Source organism: Amia ocellicauda, chromosome 16, assembly GCF_036373705.1.
Source record: "Amia ocellicauda isolate fAmiCal2 chromosome 16, fAmiCal2.hap1, whole genome shotgun sequence".
Taxonomy (NCBI): Eukaryota; Metazoa; Chordata; class Actinopteri; order Amiiformes; family Amiidae; genus Amia; species Amia ocellicauda.
Window position 1 is genome coordinate 6,349,502 of NC_089865.1, and position 21,636 is coordinate 6,371,137.

The 21,636-nt window shown below is 36.0% G+C and overlaps 2 protein-coding genes and 1 long non-coding RNA gene across 15 annotated transcripts in view; 1 reads left to right on the top strand and 2 right to left on the bottom strand.

The window, feature by feature from the left end:
* zranb3 (zinc finger, RAN-binding domain containing 3) overlaps positions 1-12,011 on the bottom strand; it is a 34,010-nt gene extending 21,999 nt beyond the window's left edge. For both annotated transcript variants that reach the window (XM_066687575.1, XM_066687574.1), the window contains exons 1-6: positions 11,830-12,011; positions 4,982-5,000; positions 4,490-4,668; positions 2,983-3,214; positions 1,087-1,172; positions 243-414 (exon numbers count right to left, since the gene is read on the bottom strand). In XM_066687575.1, coding sequence (XP_066543672.1) covers positions 243-414; positions 1,087-1,172; positions 2,983-3,214; positions 4,490-4,668; positions 4,982-5,000; positions 11,830-11,996 — 855 coding nt within the window. In that variant the 5' untranslated portion in view covers positions 11,997-12,011. The remainder of the gene's footprint in view (positions 1-242; positions 415-1,086; positions 1,173-2,982; positions 3,215-4,489; positions 4,669-4,981; positions 5,001-11,829) is intronic.
* A 538-nt stretch (positions 12,012-12,549) lies between these two features.
* On the bottom strand, positions 12,550-13,615 carry LOC136711645 (uncharacterized). Of its 3 annotated transcripts, none has more exons than XR_010804764.1 (3): positions 13,372-13,615; positions 12,938-13,083; positions 12,550-12,607 (listed from the first exon to the last, which is right to left on the bottom strand). It is a non-coding gene; the product is annotated as an uncharacterized LOC136711645 (long non-coding RNA). The 3 variants fall into 3 exon arrangements; XR_010804763.1 differs by having other exon boundaries at positions 12,550-12,603; positions 12,967-13,086; XR_010804762.1 differs by having other exon boundaries at positions 12,938-13,086.
* Positions 13,616-13,702: 87 nt separating this feature from the next.
* r3hdm1 (R3H domain containing 1) overlaps positions 13,703-21,636 on the top strand; it is a 42,638-nt gene continuing 34,704 nt past the window's right edge. For 8 of the 10 annotated variants that reach the window (XM_066687580.1, XM_066687586.1, XM_066687588.1 and 5 more), the window contains exon 1: positions 14,485-14,640. The gene's annotated coding sequence lies outside the window, so the exon portion shown is untranslated. Of the gene's footprint in view, positions 13,792-14,484; positions 14,641-20,442; positions 20,496-21,636 lie in introns of those variants that run through there. The other 2 variants (XM_066687581.1, XM_066687583.1) reach the window with 2 other exon arrangements.

Below are 21,636 nucleotides of genomic sequence, written 5' to 3' on the forward strand. Positions count from 1 at the left end.
AGGACCTAGCTGACTATACATAATGCAAACGATAAAATTCTCAGTTCGGCCTTAAAAACGTTTATTATGATGAGGAAGTGTGATCAAATTATAATTACTGTCAATCTGATCTTACTGCTTAGCAACAGGAAGACTGTTTCATAATTAAATAATTAAATCTATTTTTAGTAGCACAACTCTCTGATCTTCAGGACAAGGATGACAAACAAAAAGGACAAAACGGGATCTTCAGAGACACTTACCTTAGCGGCTTCTTTTGGAAGGTCAAAAGGAATGCGTTGACGGATTTTAGGAGGAAGTTGAGTGAGTACTTGATCCTTCATTCGCCGGATCATGATTTCATTTAAACGCTGGTGCAGTTCGTCCAGGTTAGAAGCCCCCCTACAGTCCCACTGACGCCTGTTTCCAAAAAACCTGTGTAAAGCAAAGTCACTCTTATCAAAAGGCAATCAATTTGTCCAGGTTTAGTTTTAATTAGGGATACAAACAAAGTAGGATTGGTCTAACCATTTCTAATTCTGGGTTTATTTCAAAATGTTCTATTACAAAGCAGTCATGGCAAATCATGGCATTTGTCTTTCCAGAAAAAAATTATAAATGACCTAATTTTATATTTTAAGAATAGGGAGTCTTTATTATTGAATGGAAATACATAACTAGTAAGCTACTGTGTAAACTCCTTATTCACAATATATTACCACATTTTCCAAATCAAGAACTATGTGCTGTTTTCTTTCTTTAATTTAATATTGAAACCTGGATTCATTAATATATTGCATTGTGACAGGGGTGTTATACAAAAACAACTACATTTTTAATTTTCCCTAATTTACTGAATTCGACATTTCAGTATTTTGCATTGTCTTTATTTTTAAATTCAGTTTCACAACTCTAGTAGAGGGAAAAGATAACTTAAAGAACTGCAGAAAGACATCAGGTGTCTATCATTCATTCGAGTTTTAGTGAAAGCAAACACGTTTGTCCCACTGGTGTCCGAAAGGTGTTCATGCAAGTTACGTTCACAATGCCTATAGAGTAACACGCCGAGAAGAGTTACTGCTTCAAAATGCATTAAAGAGGGATTACCTGAAATGAGCATTGCAATATTTTGCAGCATAATCAGACCAGGTTCCAAATCTCCTAGGATACAGAGCGTCAATCTGCATAAAAAGCTGTAGAGAAAGTTTAGGGAATGAAAGCTTTATCCCCTGTAATACCACACATCTGATAATAAGGATCATCAAATGCATTGTGAGCATCTAAAGACAGACTGTAATTGAACAAAGTACTAGTACTAACATAAGACAAAAGCTTTTTTAAAAGGTAATGATATCTGATGTGTTGCCTGACAGCTTCATGTTATCTGCACATATCACACAAACGCACACTTTCTTTTTCCAAGCAGCAAGTGGTGAGAAATATTTCACTCAGCCTTGTAAGTAAGATCTAAATTTCTCTAAAAGTAAAGAAAGGATTATTTTGTGAAGATACATTCGTTTTTGACTAAATCTAGCGTGTTGCCCTACCATGAAAAATCATGGCTCTCTCAACCACTGTAACTATTTGTTTACACCAATGAATTCTCACACCATCTTAAATAAAGCCTCTCTTTACAGTGCAATCTTTAGTTACTTATACACCAATGATGCCTAATGATGTATTACTTCACTATTACCAATGCAAAGCATCACAACACACACATATATATAACACACACACATCATATATATATATATATATATATATATACACACACACACACACACACACACAATATATGGAACTTGAAATATAATAATAATAATAATAATAATAATAATAATATCAAATATGAGCTGAAATAGGTAGTGCATTCCCTGAGGCACTGGGATATTAATTTATGTGAGTCTGAGAAATTGCAATAAAAGGATGGAAGAGAAAAAAGAATTGCTCTCTGTACAAAAAAATATACTGAGACACAATATAGTCGACACGACAAAGACGTTTATCCGAAAAGGTGGCAATATTGTGACATAAATCCCTGCATGACCAGGTCCAGGCAAAACACTGAAAATGCATTAACATGAATGCCTATGGGACTTTTAGAGAGAGGAGGCCAGACATTTTGACAGACTCATTGAAAAACATTTTTAAATTCAAACAGTGATGAATGACATTAACTGTTCATCCACTAATCTACATTTGATTCCCATCGGGTCAGAAATTACCCTGCAGTTAGGTAGCATTAACTTCTTTTGCTAGTTCGAGGAGATGCATGTTTTGCCGAAGTCACAAAATAACCAAATATGAAGAATGCAATCAATATGATCACATAACATTTCATTGATTTACAGAAACAAAACATATATTTTTTAACCTATATAGCATGACAATGTTTAACGTATATAGTGGAGAGATAAAAGAAAATCTGTTTATAACTCCAAGGGAGGTAAAAAGCTTAAAGATAAAAATGTTCAAGACTTATACCTTAGTACAACGTCATGGAGCTCCCATTACTGTTTTTAAAATATACAATTAGATCCTTTCTAAAACCAATGGTTAGCTGACCAAAAAGAGCTATACTGCAGAATGTACAGATTTGCGTGTATAATGCTAATTTAATAACCTTTCAATATCTTAAAATCCATCAGAGTGCATATGAAATCTAATTATGAGGCACGTTATAGCACGTTTGCTAATAAATACTCCATCATTAAATCTAACTGCTAATCTAGTTTTCCTAATTAGAGGAAAGAGTTCGAATTTTACATACCCATAAGATTTTTATTTAAAAAAATAAAACAGGCCAACATTTCTGTGATTGGTAAAGCTGGCAACCTTTCGTTACATTTAATTTCAGTATATCGAAGTATAGCCTATATTTTTAAGGCCTTCAGCTTGAATGAATAGAATATATGAATTACATCAAACGACTGTTTTAAACTTCTCTTAAGCGGCCAGATACTTTTCTTCCCACTCATCCCTTTGCACAAGCAGGCATACCTCCTCCGGCCGTCCCAGTGCCGGAGTCCCCGTCAGAAGAAGGGCTCTCTTGGCCTTCTGTATGATGGGCACCAGGATCTTACTTCGGGCTGCGTTCCTTGATTTCAGGTAGTGGGACTCATCCACTATCACGACCTTGAAGTTCTGTTTGTAAAGGGCATCAACCAGTATCTTTGCATCATTGGTCAGAAGCCCATATCCCAAAACAGTAACTTTGCTGGTGGATATCCTCCTAGACATTAAAAATACAGTGTCAACGTGAAATGAAGTTTACCATGCTGTATCTTTAATACATTTCTCTTATATTTATTCTGAAAATGACTACTACATTACCACACACTGAATATCCCTAACATCTAGCCATCTTTCCCGAGACTACAGGCACTGAATATTACCATAGCAGCATCGAGATTAGCTGATTGACAATAATGCAACGTATCACATTTCTGCTAGAACAACACAAGCTAACCATTTTATCTGCCTCTAACTGTAGAGAAATGAATTCAATGGAATGGGACTTAACGGATCAGAAGCCTTCTTATAAAAGATTCTTGGGGGGAAAAAATGAATGGTCTCAAACCTATTTTCGTTTTGTACGATGTAATTGTTTAGTATGATAAACGTCTTCTCACTGCGAGATAAGCCTTCATGTCACTGGAGGTCAGAAGAGCCATGTAAAGCCTATTTACCTCAGAACTGGGATTTATAATTGAAAAATCATGCAGAGAAACGAGACACAAATCCCCCTAAATGGCCTAATGCTACAAACACAACATCGAAGGTGGCATATTAATAGAATAATTACCACCATGGTGAATTCAGCTGATGTAAAGAAACTGTGAAAAACAACTCCAAGTGCATTGTTGTCAAAACAAACAAAAGTAATCAATAATAAGGGACAGGAATGGCTTTAAAACACCACATATTCACCATCAAAGAGTCTAAAAGAACAGCCTACTGTCCCCAACATGACAATATTGACAGAGCATTGTAAACACTGTCATTTCTGATGTCTTTGCTTTCAAACATAATAATTAAACTGTAGAGATCGTCTTCTTCTTGGCTCATTAACCAAGAGGGTTTTAACAATAAAAAAAATAAACCATGCCGTCTTACAAATGTGTTTATAACCAACAGAGTAAAATATAATTGGCACTATACTGATGTACTGAACTATATCCATAGAGGACTTTGGATTCACAAGAAAAACAGACGCCGTCTTCACATCTTGCCATAAACTGGTGGTTTTATGATTACTTTTAAATGTAAAGGTGGGGAATTCTGCCACAATACAATGACAGTTCATTTTAAAACTGTACTGAGAAATATTGATTAAAAACAAAATCAATAAGCACTGTAGGATATGAGAGTGACATTCAGCTGTCAATTCATCACCTTGGCTGTATCCTACAATACATAGACACCAGCCAAATACACCAAAAATCTATAATTACTAATTCCAATATATATTTTATAAATAAGACTTTCCAAAACGCAGCACTCCTACCCGATGTCGGTTTTGTTCTCCACGAGACTGATGTCATTAGGGTTTAACTCCGGGATCCATTTCTCCATCTCCTCAATCCAGGGGTACTTCAGCGACGAGGGAACGACGATGAGAAGAGGCCACTCATCTTTGTAGAAACAAGCTACAGAGATGGCCTGGATGGTTTTGCCTAGACCCATCTGCAAATCAGGTTGAGAGAGTTCAAAGCCAAACCAGACAACCAAAAAACAAGTTTGCACTACTTATAGTCTATAAAGTTCGATAAGACTGGACCCAGTTATGAATTCCTCCATCAATTAAACACACGATTCATTCCATAAAGTAATCATACGTAACTTTAAAAGGTTACACAAAAACCGTAAAAACACCTAGTTTTCTTTCCATCCATATTAGACCTCATTTGAGGGGAATACATTTTTCGGGCCTAAAGCTGTAGAAATTCTACCCGACATACTTTTTTAATCCCCCAATACAAAACTTGATCATCCTTACCTCATCAGCAATCATACACCTGAAAAAGAATCAGAAAAAAAGTCATATAGTATCTTCATATGAATGGGAAAACAATATTGCAGCATTTCTCTTTTTAACTATTTGTGTGAACTATGTTCCTTGTAAACAGAAGAAAGTCAGCATCCCAATCAATTGCTTTTGATATTTAACACTGACAGTTTTATGGCCATGACATATTATAGTAAGTCATCAATAATGCACAGCCTCAGACAAAGACTTTTAATTTATTTAAATAATTACAAGGGGGAAAAGTTATTTATCTCTCTAACAGTTAACACTGAGCCTCCTATAATCTCTGAAAAGGTTCATTAAATGACAATGAGGATTGTCAAGAAAGATTTAATTTAAGGATAAACCTCAGAATAAATGTCATTGTACTCCCTACCTTTATTTATTTTATATCATCTTCAAATAATGAGAGAAATTCTGCATGTTTTTTTAATTAAAAATAAGCACAACTTTCCCAATATAACAAAAAAATGTGAAAACAGAATTCAGAATAGCAGACTTTGTAATTTATGGTTGATAAATTCCCATAAGATCCCCAGCACACACCTGGTAAAATTAATAGTAGTTTGTTTGAAGAAAATACTTTCAAGATTACTGCAGCATTACAACAAAAAGACAATATTAATCCATTTCTAATGTGGGTCCTCACAATGAGTATATAGATGTGTTCATACTGAACTTAATCAGAAAAAAGTGTTTCTGGAAAACATTTTACAATCTACATACTATATTAGTGAATGAGAAGAAAATAATTTAAATCTAAGAATCACTCTGACTGTACATCAAACTGCCTTAAACCTGGGGTCTTTTTTGTTGCAAGTTACACTGCAGCTTTTCATTTAGAATTGCAAATTATAAGGGAAATTGTCTACCATAATGATTCTGGTAATATAAGCAATTAATTTCTTTTTTTTTTTTTTGTCAGCAAATAAGAGTCTTCAAAAGTAGACTAAAGTACTCTTCAGAGGCGCATTTCTCATCACTTATTCATTAAGGTTACATATCTTGTTTTATGCACTAACGTTGTATGTGCAAATTGTGACATTAGCCTTTTAAAATTAAAAATGTTACTGGTGCCACCATGGCAGTTACATTTCACTTTCACCCTAAACATATAAGATTAACCTTTGCATCATAGCCTTACCATTCTCTAATTGTAACTGAACATGCCTATGTGAAACAAACTTGATTCATATACTTTTTTCCCTCCTTTTAAAATATATTGAGCTGTGATTTCCCAGTTTTGTTCTTTTTCTTTTGCTGGGTTCATTTATTTAACATCTTAAGCAGAAAATATCTCCACCCATTAGTCCACCCAGAAGAAGCGTTACAAATTTAAATTCCATGTGTAAACTTGTAAATGTTATTGAAAACGATACGTTTCATGTAGTTTTCTCTTCTCATTGGCTCCATTAAGGGACAAAACACTAATTGAACAAGCTAGTAATAGATGTAGTTTCCCATTCCTCCTACAATTACATTTTCTTGTTCAGTTTTAATTGCTAAAAAGAAGCATGAGGTTTAGGGGTTCTGAAAGGTGCTATATAAAATAAAGCATTTTATTGTTTCTGAATAAGCTTTCAATCCAATGGGGGAAAAAACTGAAACTGTGCTACATGCATGGCCCACAAAGAAAGGCGTCTAGGCTCATGGTTCTAGTTTTCCATCCAGCTGAAGGCCTTGATTAATGTCCTCCTTGCCACTTTCTTTTTTTTTTAATTGCTTGTATACTCATTCATCCAATGTACTCTAGACACAGGCAAGCAAAACCTCATTTTAGAACTGCGATTCTTCCGTGCATTAATCATCCCTTTTTATATAACAAGGCACACCAGCCGGCTGGTTCTGGGCAGATGCTCTGTCACTGTTGCTTAACAACAGCATGCAAACTTTAAATGTTATCTTTAAAAACCATTGGGATACCAAGAGCAAATGTCTAGCAATGTATGCACCGTGCTAACTACAGTGTAATGAAGACTAACCGTCTCAGATGGAATTGTAAGGAAGTGAAAATCCTGCATCCTTTCAAAGGCTATAGTAAGGAATTATTAGGTATAGTGCCTTCTGTTCTGTCTATTATTGTTGTCAGATCTCCTCTTTGTCCATCACATTGATGATGAATCTCGCATACCATCACTGATTCTGCAATCATGGTTTAGCGAATACGAATGGTAAATTAATTTACACAATTTAAAGTTAACTATTCCAAAAAGCACCCCAGTGAATCGTTTCCATTTGGTTCTCTCATTCCTCTCACTTTCATACACCTTATCTCATTAGACCTTTTACAGAGAGCTCAAGGACATTCCTCACCTACATTTCTCCTTTCCACTGCTACACTAATAGTGAAAATTACCTACGTACATAAGAGACAAGTCTCTACATACAGCTTGCCTAGAGGGGAAATCCACAAATAAAAAGCATGATAACTTTAAATAAAGCTTTGATAAAACATAGCAATGAAATCATGTCGTATTCTTGTGCTTTGATTGAGACGTAAATTCAAGACCCTGCTGTAAGTGACCTCCAAAGAAAAAAGTACCGAGTATTTTCCAGTAAAATGCGATATTTGAAAAGACAGTTCTATTATCTGGTGGTGAATAACAAATGTATATTTAAAAGAGGAATTTAAACATGTTTTGTATGAATTGAATGCATACGAATATGTGATTTTGTTTAATCCTAACCTCAATAAAGGATGTAATCCACAATATGAATCTATGCTTACAACTGAGGTACAAGATGTGTTAAATTTTGGTACAGGTTTAACAGTGGCTAAAAGATACTGGACTCTTTTCCTCTATAATGACCTTTACAGATAGACCCAGGGGAAGACTATTGGATCTCTTGAAAATCACTGCCTCAAAAAATCTAAAAGCACTTGTGTTCCTATATAGGTCCATCACAGGAGGAGCAATGTGGCAAATGTCACATCCAACTGCAATCCAGACTTTAGAAATGGAGGATGAAACACAATGAAATGGACAAAGTCACTGTGCAATTTTAATCCAAGGATATAAAAAGCCTGGATGTTAAAATAACAATAAAAACTATAATATGGGTTCATTCTGTTCACGGTGCCAGGATTTTGCATTGGTGTGATGTGTGCAAATCAGTCAAACCAGGAGGGAAAATAAATCATTCTCCAGATCTTTGATTACTGCCATTGTATTGCACTGCATTCAAATCACTACTTCTTCACCAAACTGTTCCTAAGATCTAAGACATAGTTCGGTCTGTAAATTGCGTTTAATTAAACAACGAGGTCTAATCCTTTCTGGTTATTGTCACTACTATGGACTGCCAGTTCCATAGCTCGGGTAGCTGCGGTATCCAAATATGGTACCAGCATGCCTAGAGGTGATATTATTCAAGGTATTACTGCATGTGTACAAAAGTGTATATGGCAGTGGTGATAGCACAAATTTATCTTAATGAAAACCACATGAGGGACACGAATATTCCTACAGCCGGATAATGGAGAATATCACATAAGCCCACTGTCAATGTAGGTGTCCCGATGTTAGCTAGATATTCTCCCACTTCTGTGAGTCAGTGTCGAGTTATACAGTAGCCGAGGAACAATGTGCTACTTTCCACCCACTCAAAAACACAACATCCTCTCGACTGCAAGATTAGCACATTTCTTTTTTCTCTTTTTTAGCAGGCTGAGGGGGGGGGGGTCCTAGGGAGCAATGGTGGGATGCACATATGTATTTTTTTAAATAGTTTGTGTCACATCCAACTGTTCAGAATTCAAACTGGCAAGCAAAGGGGAACAGTTTTGCGAGTAAAGCTATTATTCAAAAATGTTTTCCAAATGGGGATTGTATTATGTTACTAAAAATTATAAATGCAGACGTTTGATGATAATGATTTTCTTGGCGCCTCACATGTATTACTACTCAAAACATGATTATTAATATTACAACATTATGTCATGTGGAGAGCTGTGCACATCAATAAACTACCCACACAAGTGTCATTGTCAAATATGAAAATGTTTCCATTTGATGACTTACAAGAACCCTTATCTTACAGAAAAAACACATTCTAACAGGCAAACATGCCAAAACCTCGTTATACTGCCTTTAATCATGAAGCCAAGGGTTTAGTCTTTACTTTTTTTCAGAGCAAGGTTTCCTGAGGAGAATTTATATATATTTCGGCAACAATTAGATATCGCCTTCAATAATAATTCAGACCAAAAATAATAATTACATGAAAACGAATGTATTGGTGGAATGCCAAAATGATGGGTTCAAATGAGCATGAAATATGCTGCCCATGCCACCTAACAGGGAAGTAAGCATGCATTATCAAGGTAATTGTCCTCTAAAACAAAGTTGCCAAGGACCAGCAAATAAAACTAAAATCCATCAGAAGGGGGTTTAATTTCAGAGCACGTTCAGGCACATTATTCCATTAAGCTGACTAAAGCTACGAAGAATAAAGGCAGATTTACCCAGCTCCCCAGTTCCAAAAAAAGATGTGTAAAAGCAGACATCCTCCCGTGGGGTTTCAGAACCAATTTACAAATAAGTAACGACCACTGAGAATACCATATGGAGGCTCCTGTTTGAACAATAACGACTAAAACTGACACCTCCAAAGCTCCGGGGATGGACAACATTTAACATTGCAATGAAAAGTCAGTTCTCTCTGATTGTCATGTGGAAGTGGCGGACTCAAAATTAACCTCAGTACAGAATTCATCTTTGCTTATTAGCAATGTGATTATTTTTAAAATCGAAACAGCAGCCAATGCCAATACTGTATCCTCTTCGCGGCCTAAGACTAGGAGACAAAGCCAGCCTGGATTAAATCGCAATTCTGACCTACCTATCAATTGTAAATTAAAAACCTTGGAGTTGATGGTGGCTTAGTGTCAGCTAAAGCTTCTTTCTTCTACCAAGTGGAATCCGCCATTAAGTGTGATGTCTGTAATTCTGCAACTCAGATCCCAGTAACAGAACCAGAGAGGTTGAGCCTATTCCCCTTTTGACACTAGTACCCAGCTGAGATAAAACACAGTACACAGCTAGAAATAACCATAACTTCAGATAAAAATCCTATGTTATTAGAAAGGTTGCTTTATTATGCTGCACCTTAAGTAGTATGTTCATTTTTAGTACTTCAGCAAGGCAAAGTCACTCTCAGTAACAGCAGGCAATGACTGTTCACATCAGTGTTTGTATAAATGCCATAAAGAAATAAGTACTGCCAAAAAAGAATAACATCCAAATACAACAAATCCTCAGTATCATGAGCAACTTAATAATTTAAAATAAGAGGTCTAAAAGAAAAAGCATACTTGCACAACCTTAGCATAATACAAACTAAACAGAAAAAGTAAAAATGCAAAGCTTTTCAATGCCCACCACAAACACCCCAATTAAACTATTTGCATTTCCCAATGTCACATTTACGTGCCCTACTTTTCCATCTATGGTCAGAATATTGTTAATGAAATAGACACTCTGCAGCTCTAGAATATATTTAAAGTAAGGTGTTTAATGACTTGATTACTCTACGGCTTTCAATAGACATTGTTGTACAATATCTTTGTTGAGAAAAGAACAGTCCACATTCATTTGTAACAAATAATATATGAATATATTGGAAATGAATGTCAATATTTAGTTCTCTTCATATTTAAAATAATCTGCTTCTATGTCTACAGTTAACCACATGTACATTACTTATTGAGAGCATTTCAACACTGCCTACACATTCCAACAATTCCAAACATAGCTTCTTTGCTATATCTGCTCAAAGGTTTTCATAATTGTTATGGACTTCCTACACAGCAGTTACATAAAAATAACATAAGGCGTCAGTTCAAACATCTCTACACAGAAGTGTACGTCAATACCATTTTTTCAAAGGTATTTAACAATAGCACTGCACTTCTTTCTATCCAGGGTTTCACAGCACCTGCTGCAGTAAATTATGACTCAAATCTAAAAAAAATTAAATAAGTGTTGCTTGTGTAAGCAGCATTGCTAATTTGTGCTTCAAAGGTATGTCTCCATAGTGCTGATCGGTTCTGGTGTGTCAATCACACAAAACACAAACTCTGTCATGCACCTGGGCCAGAAAACCACACTAATCAAGAATAGTTAATTTATTTTTCCTTTAACTACTCTGTATTTTATTAGTTTACATTACGAGATTTTCATTAATTTGCCTGAACACTCTGAAGAATGTACTGAGAAATCCAAACAAACAAACACACAAACTTTTATGCACTGGTTGGTCACATATTCATTGCTCCCCATAAACTGAGAAAGCCCAACTCTGGTGAACACTACCTATGGTTGTCATCTTGCTGCTCATTAGGGAGACCCGTGTGGTGCATCACAAACACACACACTTTCCTATCCAATTTAAAGGAACACCAAGAACAGGAGGCACTCCCTGCGGATTTCAAAGTCCTGCTGTTTGCTGTCATTGTCGTGTCTGTGGCTAATTGACGGAATAGGCCGTCAACACAAAACCATATTGTGCATTGCCTCACATTGATTAATGCGTTTAATCAGTATCTCTTTGAGCAAACATCAGTACTAGTACTGCGCTGGGAATTCAATAGATGCTAACTTAATTATCAACTGTTTTCATTATTATTATTTTTGCCTCCAAGAATGTAATCTATAAGCCTACCCCCAAAATGTTTGGATGTCTTAAATCTAGAAATAATGATATGTCATTTGAAAAAAAAATGAAATAACATAATAATTCAGCACAGTAGATTTCAGATTTTCCACATGATACCTTCCTAACTAGCGGAAGAATTTTAATGTGTAATCACGTCATACCTGCCATGCCTGGAAAGGGCGAATTTGACACCTTCCCTCTGAAAAGGCATCAGTCTGTGATACAGCTTTGGAGGAAGGAACAGCAGCTGGCGATCCTGCCCACTTTCACACCCGGCACCGCTGCTGCCCGCGAGAGGGCTCGGGTTCATCGGCCGGACTTCAGTCATGCTGCTCAGCCATACACCCGTAAATACAAATAATAATGTTATTTCTCTAGAATTGAAGTCTTGATGTCAAAATAATAATAATTAAAACAACGTAATGCTGACAAAATACATCTACACATATCCACAAGTAGAGGATTTCACTCCCTGAAGGAAATTGTCACCTCCATTTCACTTGGCAACATAATGCCATAGCTTTACACTTTATCCTGTCACTTAACAACAATATAAAATAAAGTCAGACACCATCTGACTAGCCACTCAATGAAGCAAAAGATTATCAGCACATTTACTGAATAAACTGGCAAGTAGTGCAGATGCTTGCACTTTCCTGTATGAATGCCTGAGGCAAAATATAGATACATTTTGCTTTTTCTGCCAATTTATTCAGACAGGAGTTTTCACAGTTGTTATGGAACTTATTTTTAAGTATCATCCTCATTTGGAAGATATGTTTAAGCTTTTTAACAATGTTTCCCCTTTAACCCTTTGTAATGCATAAAACTGTCCAGAGATTTGCAATTATCCGGAGTAAGCCACTGCAGTCCAACCAGTTACCTGTTCATCAGTAGTCCACTATCTTGCAGCACCAGCAGGTCCAATGATCTCTCTGCCTTCCAAATGAGAAACTGTTATCACCTGCTCAACAGCGCCTAACCCTAAAATCAAAATCTAACTAGTCCAGAAAACTATTTACTGATCTAGCATATTGTATGTATTGTTGTGCATACTGTATCTTGTACTGTGTTTAATTTATTTCGATGAGTTTGCTATGATTAGGATAGAGGAATTAAGATATTCCAGCGTGGGAATGTATCCCAAGATAATGTGATAACCATAATACAAAATATACAATTTAGCGCTAAACGGTTACTGATGTAGTTTCCCTTCATAAAGTCCTCACATCGCTTGATATTTTAGCTTTTGAATAATTAATTATTTACCCCAGCCAAACAAGTCCTGTGAAACTTGCCTTCTGTTGCTGCCGCCGAACTTATTTTGACATTTCCCACGCTTTGCGTCTGACGTCAGACGCTGTTACGTCAGGCGTTCTGAGACGCGACTTGTGGAACGACTCTCCTCCTCCAAACTACTTTGAGAGAAAATACCGAATGATTATCATTTAAAAACTAAAATACTTGAAAAAACATGACTTTGTTCTTTAAAATGTCCCCATAAAGTTCGAGAACAATCTAACGTATATATATATATGCATCACTATTTTGATCAGTAATGATCACCATCAAACTTGGAAATAAAAAAATATTAAATTGTACTTTAAATTGATATTATTTGTATCTCCTAGGTCTCCAGAAATACTGAAACCCTGATGCTGACCCGCATTACATCAGTCTGCAGGTAGCTCGACACAACTCACCTTCTCAGACTGCACATCTATCAGCAACCCCTCTCTGCTTAATCACTTTGGCAGATCAGACCCCATACCTATTTGGTTAAACTACTTCAATTAAATCAGTTGTATAGCTTATTACTATATACAATTATATTACTGCAATACTATTTGTTGAAGTTGATTAAACTGATTTCACTGTATAACCTATTGCATTTTGCATTTACGTTTAGTTACATGTTCTGCAGAAGCACATTGCATCTTGCCTCAGATCAGCCCCAACCACAAGGAGGGCGTGGATCTGGATCTCCTTAACAATGCCCAACTCAACCAGCCTCAACTAATCGATAATCGACCTGCAAAATCCCCGGCCAGGCAGGGAGAGTGATCTGTTGCTCTTGATTGGCAGAACTGAGTAAATGACGCTGCTAAAACTGCATACTATCGGTAAGCCCTGCGCTTTAGTAAATACTCAGCTATTGCAGAACAGAAATACAACTGTGCATTTTGCTAACTTATTATAATGTGTTACAGATGCACATGCTCAGTGTGTGTGCATATGTGATTTGTAATAAGATCCCTTGCAAGCATAGCAATGCTGTTATCAAAATAGCTTTTTGTTATATATGCTTACAGTTGTGTTTTTAAATCTAAATGTGAGCCAGTTTGTATGCATGCATGTATTTAGTCATGCATGGTCCCGTCAACGCTTGTCATATGTCTTAGGAAAACTTGTGGCTGAAACAGGCGTTTGAAATCCACCTTAATCCGATGGCTTTTGTCGGTCTTTTTAAATGTGCAGTTTGACTGTAGTAGTAGTCTTACTTCTTAGTTTATATACAAACGCGTCCTACCCCTTTTGCAATGAAGCACTCCTGTTGGACGAGCCGGAATAACTTTATTTACACTAGTAACATTAACATCATTGTAGTAGAAACCTTGACAAAAGCAATGTATTACAATATAGCATAATTACACTGAGCTGCAAGTCCAAGCTGCTGTTGTACTTAATTGATGAAAAGCTGTATATTAAAAAATAAAATAAAAACTTAATCCCACCTCTTTCATACCAAGAGGCCTCTGATTGGCGCGTTCCTCCCTCAGCGGCCGCTCCGATTGGACGAGGACGTTGTCAGTCAGCGGGTTTCCTGCTGCCTGCTGTTCTGTCTCTCTCTCTGTAGCCACTGCCTGCCCTCGTCAAGCACTGTGTTGCTGAAACAGACTGAAATATAAGACCTCACCAATATAAATATCTACATTGCACAAACACAGAAAACTGACACCCTTACGCACCCGGTAAGGAGGCATTTCTATTTTATTCCGGCGGTTGCCGAGGTTGTGTTGGAGGGGGATTCAAGTCATTGGCGTGCACTACTGTAAGACAAGTCGGTCCAATGTTGATGAAGGCCTAATTAGACTTGCCTACTGTATATCCAGACGCGATACACGCTATATACGCCGGTGTTTTGACACAATGGCCGTCTGGATGTGGGTTTAAGCTCTGTTTTTAACACGGTGTTATAATTGCCGGGACTTCAGGCTTGAGGGGAGAAGTTAAGGGAGATCCTGTCTCAGACATGTGAAGGCCTCCAGCAGTCTTCTCGGTTGGCATTGTGTGGACTTGGTGTGTGTGTGTGTGTGTTATTATTATGCCGTTGGTGCTCATTGTTTTGAAAGCTGTATGCATTTTAGTGCTGATCCTGTCTTTTGCTGGCTTGCTTTACCTATGCCACTGGTTTCTTTATTTCGTGTAGGTATATTGGTGCTGATCATAGTCCCTTAAATGGGTCCAATTAGAGATTGTTTAGGCCCGTCGCGTTGTAATTGTGGCTTCTTGACAGCAGCAACAGTCACTGTAAATTCATGCTCACTGACATAGCCTATCTGGGATTTCAGCTTTTATTTCTATGCACATATCTTTTTGCAATGTGAGGAGTAGGTGTTGTAGTAAGTAGCTGCTCAGATAGTAGTTTTAAATCGCCATGCATTCTTGTTTGCCACTGCAAAGCTCCTCACAAGCTCCGTCTTTTCCAACTTTGAATGGAAAAAGGACAGGAGTTTTTGCACCGGTTGTGCAAAGTAGGTCAGAAACGGTGAATTTCAAATTAATGGTGACACATTAGTTTGTCTGGGTCTGATCAGTTGTAGATAAAAGCTCCAGTATTAACTACCACTTTTGATTTGAAAGTTAATGTGTAATGTATATGCGGTACTGCAGGATTAAATTGAACTGGCTTTTCCTGAATTATGTCAACTTGATTTTATTGTACTGGTGTGTATCCCAAACTGCTAATTGTCCATATATTTGATATTACTGCTTTTTTGTTGTTGTTGTGTAACTAAATAACATAAATATAGGAACGAGTTACACTGTATAGCCTATATGTTGATGTCTGCTTTCTTCCTGAAGGTTTTATATATGGTTTTAAATCACATTTGTCTTAAGATTATATATATTTTCTATATGTTGTAAGTTTTTGCAGTATCCCTTATCTTATAGGAGTATTGTAAATGAACACCCATAATTTAAATGTAGCCTATGGTTATTTCTTGACATAAGTGTAGGCCTAAGTTTTAATATATTGCACAAGAGAGACACATTTTTTGGCAGCAATTACTGTCCATGTAACATCAGAATCTGCATTGTGTATAATTGTTTGACTTTGTGTTACTTAAAAAGAAAACGCAACACTAAAACACATTCCCTTGCCCATTGTTCAATATGGGACCTGAACCCCGGTGAAATACTGAAGCATGCCAATATTTTGCCTGCTTGTCTCTTTTACCACAGTTAAATGGATTTATAATTATATAGTTTTACATGAAATATACAAAAATGTGTTCAAACGTACTAATCATATAGGTATTATTAGTACATTTTAATTTAATTCCTAAAGAAACATACTGATATGGACTTAACTCAGGCAACAGTTATTTATTTTATTAGTCCAATATCGTTCAGGTACCTTATTTTATTAACAGAGTATCTTGCTTCATTAGGTCTTTTCCTATCAAGCTAATATTGGAGATCTAACACTGACCCAGTAATCTGGTTTCCAGGTTCTCAACACTACTTTGCTGAAGGCCGGGAACAAGCAGGTTATTGTGATTAAGTCAATCTAAGAAGTAGGGATTAAGCTACAGTACTTCAAAAACAAATAAGTGGTTTACACAATACTTGAAACACCTGTTACTATCAGGTTTTGATAATATTTCTGCAACATTTTTCTCTTTCAATACATTAGCATGGGAGTTTGACTGTGACTGGATTACTCTTCCTGTCTCCTAGAGAAGAGATTGAAGCATTAATGCGTCACAACACCCATTTACTCAAGGGCATTAAGCCAATTTGCAAAGCCTCAGTAAAGTCAAGGTGTTCAAATAGGTAATTGCCCTCTCAGATGGAGATGTGTTCAAAACATGCAGTCTAACATAGGATACTGATGTATTATCGTTGATTGACTAACACCCTCACTTCAAGATTTTTCTTTTACTTTTGGAGAAGCTGCAGTCACTTTTTCGTGTTTTTAGTGCAGATTCTTTGGGCTGTATAATCTCATTAGGGCTAATCTTACTACGGTATTGTTTGGCAAAGACTTCTTTTCCTGACCTGTATCTGTCATGAAGATTATTAATAGCAACTACAAGATGCTGTACGTGGAATGATTCATGAGCGCCAGCATATTGGGAACGCAACTTGTAAGAACCTCTTAATTCTCAAGTTATTGTTTTCACTTGAGAATGGAGTCGGATTAAATTTGTGTCAGAAAAATGCTTTAGAAGCATTCAGAAAATTCAGCAATTTCTGGTTCAACTAAGTTTGTACGGGAGTATTCTTTTTATTTTATTTATGCTTCAAGGATGATGTTGATTGATTCTAGTTGCAGCCCGTCCATATTTAATGAGTGAATGGCCATATGAATAACAGACCTAGCCTGTAATTTGAATATTTTTCTATCTTACCTTGTTAATACTTTTTTCCCTTTGTCTCATTTGCTACCTAAAAACAAATGTTACATTTTCTCAGGTCTACTAATCACATAATGTTTTACGTTTTATTGAGCCACATTATTCGAATGTCCATAATTTATTTGGACATAGCAGTCTACTACTTGCCTTTGTGAGAACTGCATATGTTGCTCATATAGCCTACATGGATGTAGTGCTTTGCAACTGTACCACATGAGATATCAATAGTCTTGCAATAAATACGTATTACTAAAACAATTGATCAAATTAACATAAATTCTTATTGTACTATTAGCATGCATGTTAAATGTCATTTCATATGGCTAAAAGTCTGTATTATTCTCCTGCAACTGCACTGCACAGCATGTTAATTGCAATTACATTTTTCAAAGTCTTTTAGAACATTAATAGGTTATATTTAAAGGACAGACCTAAAGTGACCACATAATATTTCTTCTTTTAATATTTTGAAGATCTGATTTCCAGTGTGTCACATAAATAGTGGTTATTCTAATCACATCTTGAAATTAAATTACTTCTCTGGGTTTGCCACACAAACATGTTGTGCATACTTGCCTCATCTAGATACTGCAGGGCTGTTCATCCATGAATATCTCTTGTCTTGTGGTGAATGTGCAGCCTTAATGTTGTGTTTTTCTTTCTTTTTTATGCATAATCTGAGTGTGAAAAATCAGTATGAATCAGTATTTATCTAGTGCTAGAATTGTTCCTTCATCCTATTCCAGATGGAACAGGTGAAGCAGAATTCTAATGTCCATCAATTAAAACAACAGTAGTTTTACAATTAAATCATTATAATACATTTGGTGTCTGTTCAGGATATTCCTTTGTAATAATTGCTTCTGAATCATTTATGTGCAGAGCAGAATCTTTGATGGCAATGCATGTCTTTGTATGCATTTATTTATTTATACATTTATGTGCCATTCTTTATTTATTTAAGGCAATTGTGCTATAGCAAAGACTTCCTATCTATGAGGTAATCATAACAAACGATTGAGCTATAAACAAGAACCTTTTCTATTGAGGCATGCACAATTTCTCCTGACAGTATAGTGCTGTCTACCCTCCCTATGCTTTAGCAGTGCTGCTCATTCGAGGGTCTCTTCCCTTAGAGGTCTGTGCACAAGACGGGTCCACAAGGCTTCATTAAATCAAGGGCATTTCTTGCAAAAATAGAGGACAGGAGATAACCTAATTATGGAGCTGAACTGACAACACCCCTCTTTGGAAATTGTGTTCATACTTTGCCTGCATTTTACCTTGTAAAAAAAGCTGCAGTCTGTCTTCTGCTGCTGTCTGATAAAGTATCAGATTGCATGTTTTATTTTCTTCCCTGGCATGGTCTGAGTGAATTTTTTGGCTCAGTTTTGGTCGAAAAAATAAAACCTGCTGTTGAGGTTGATAATTTCTCTAGAAAACTCAAGCTGGTTCAATTTGAATCTTTATCTTTTCTTGTTTAATTAAATGATGATTATGGTTATAGACTTTGTAACTGTTTACCTCACTGTTTAAATAAAATAAAACTAAATTAATCGGGGTACATATTTCATATTCATCTAAATGTGGATTGGGGTAGGAAACTTTAGCGTAAGATGTTAACGTTTTATATTGTGCATGTTAGATTACATGAATTCAGTAATCCGTTAAATTAATATACTTATTTACCAAAATGTGACCTGTTTTTGCATTTCAAGATTCAAACTACACAACATGGTAAACGATTCATGCTTGCCAGAAAAAAGCAGTTGCTAAGAAACAAGGTTTTCTTTTTAACAAGCCAAAGGAAGAAATTGTCTCCTGTCAAAGTTCTTTCATTAGAGTGTTGCTCAAGTCAGGTCATGTCATGCAGTTACAGTGGCCAGTCCTGCCTTTTATTCGTTCAAGTCTTTCTGTGTAGCCATTAGATTAGATTGCATATAATGACGCAGAAGCAAAGCTAAATTCCCAAAGATGGTAGTTTAGTATTGCTGATATTCCTATTGTTTCCGCAAAGAACATCCTTTAAAAATGGGGTTTCGAAATGGGTACATATGAGAGTATTTTTACTACTCTATCCACACTAAACTTCCCCCCCTATATCAGCATATTAGTGAAGGCTTTAGGTAGTAGATATGTCTATGTGCAGTTTGTATAGGAGGTTTTTAGATCAACATTTATTCTTACTTGGCTTTGGCACCCTTATCTACCACAAACACAGTATTGGGTCTCTTATGGTCTCTGTCTTGGTGTTGGTTTGATGTAGGTTAGCCTATGTAAAGCTGGAATCATTGCTATCCAGTATCCCAGAACCTTGTAATGAGGATGGAGTATTTCTGGGGACATAGGCACTCCTTGACAAAATCCGTTGTAAATGGATAGACGGTGGTAAATTTTGTTCTACCAAGGGACCTCATTATTTTTTTTATTTTCCTAGTATTGCAGCACTTAGAAGTCTTTTGGGAGCATGCAAATAAATGTATTTGTCATTTTCATAGAGCAAATTACATTGCAGTGCTTAATTAGGCAGCATTGCTATCATGCTTTCTTTATGATGTAAATGAATTGGTTGATCCCCTTGAAATGACGAGGTTTTTTTCATGAACACATTCGCCAATTGTTGTTTTACCAGAATATAGTGAGAGTTTTACAAAGGAAGAAGGGAAAGTATTTCTAGGTCTTATAAACAAAAAAAACCCATACTGTTTTTATTTTCTTTCTATATTTATGTAGTGGAATTTTGTGTTTTTCCCTTTTCATTTAACTCACAACATAAGTACTTACATTATTTTATCTATTTCTAAAAATAACCTGGGCATTTTATCCAGTCCCCTCCTAAGATTTGGCTCTGCAGTCTAGTCTACTGTAAGATAATGTAACTATACTGTTTTGAATTGGCTTTTTTGTTTGTCATTCAGTACATTCAAGCACCTTAAAGAATTGCAAAAGGTAGTGAACATCTTTAAGTGGTCTATGTAGCTGTGATTATTGGTGGTTGATTAATGGTGAAATACTAAGTTTCAAACCCCTGTGGCAGGCCAGCAGATCAGGATATTTATAAGGGAATTCACTCTGTTATACTCATCTGATAACACTCTGTCCGTTTTAGGTCTGGGATTTATCATCACATGAAGCAACGAACAAAAGAAACATCTGAGAAATTGAACTGAATGGTTGATAAGGTATAAGCACAAGATGTGACAGTTACCAAGGGGGGGTTAGACTTTGAAAACCTTTGTTCTGCATTCTCTTTTCAAATAACTTATTATGAACATGAACATGAGCAGGACAATGTCTTCAGGGCAGCTAATGTATACAGTACATTACATGTGACATGGGATTCATTTTTTAAGCAGATAATAAAGAAAATGCTTGGTTTTATTATCATTAGGATGGGCCCGGTAGCAAAGTATCAAAGCAAGGGGTGGCAAGGGAAATATTTTTTTTAACAAATTGAACTTAATTTGATGGCACTGATTGTTTTATTTTTTTATTTCACATATTTGATTAGAAGGATAATATTACTCTGAGGTTCTCAAAGTTACTGGTACTGTGATGGCAATGCTAAAGTGGAGCGGAGTTGCATTAGTCTAACAAATCATTTTTGCTAATCTGCTATAGAAAGCATGTGTCATCTTAATACAGACTTGACTGAAGTGCTTTGTAAACACCACAACAGACTGTCAATATGTTGTCTAGTACAATATCTGTTTCTAATTACAGTTTATACTTTAAATCTGACACTGAAAGTACCACTTGTCTTGCAAAACAAAATGCCATTTTTTTTGTCTCTTTTGGTGCATAGATAAGTCTGTCTCCTTATAGCCAGAGAAACCTGACTGACAGAATTATCTTTTTATGATGATCTGTCTGTAGTTGTATTTGTACATATTTGCAATACAGAATTATGATTTAGTAAGAAACAACAAAAAAAAACAATTGCTTATAACTGCAAACTGACAATACACTTATTAATTATTAATGCCAATATTCTCTCACCAAATAGATCATGCATAAAGGGTAATATTCAGATTATTGCAGCAATGGGAGGGTGAATGTTCTGTAATATCAAGCTTTTAAGGACTAACCATAAAATATTAATACCTTAAGAGATGCCTGCGGGGGAATTTAGTCTTGATACAATCCTGCTACACTTAATGCGGCAATAACCTAGCATTCAAAAATAAAGATTTGTAAAGAGGCTTTCAAAATCTTTTTTTCCCTTGCCATTAGAGTTACAGAATTATTGCTACATTAGCAAAGGCAGGGCAGACTGGACAGATTGCACCAAGTTTTAGAAAGTTTCTCGCTAGGCTTAAGTAA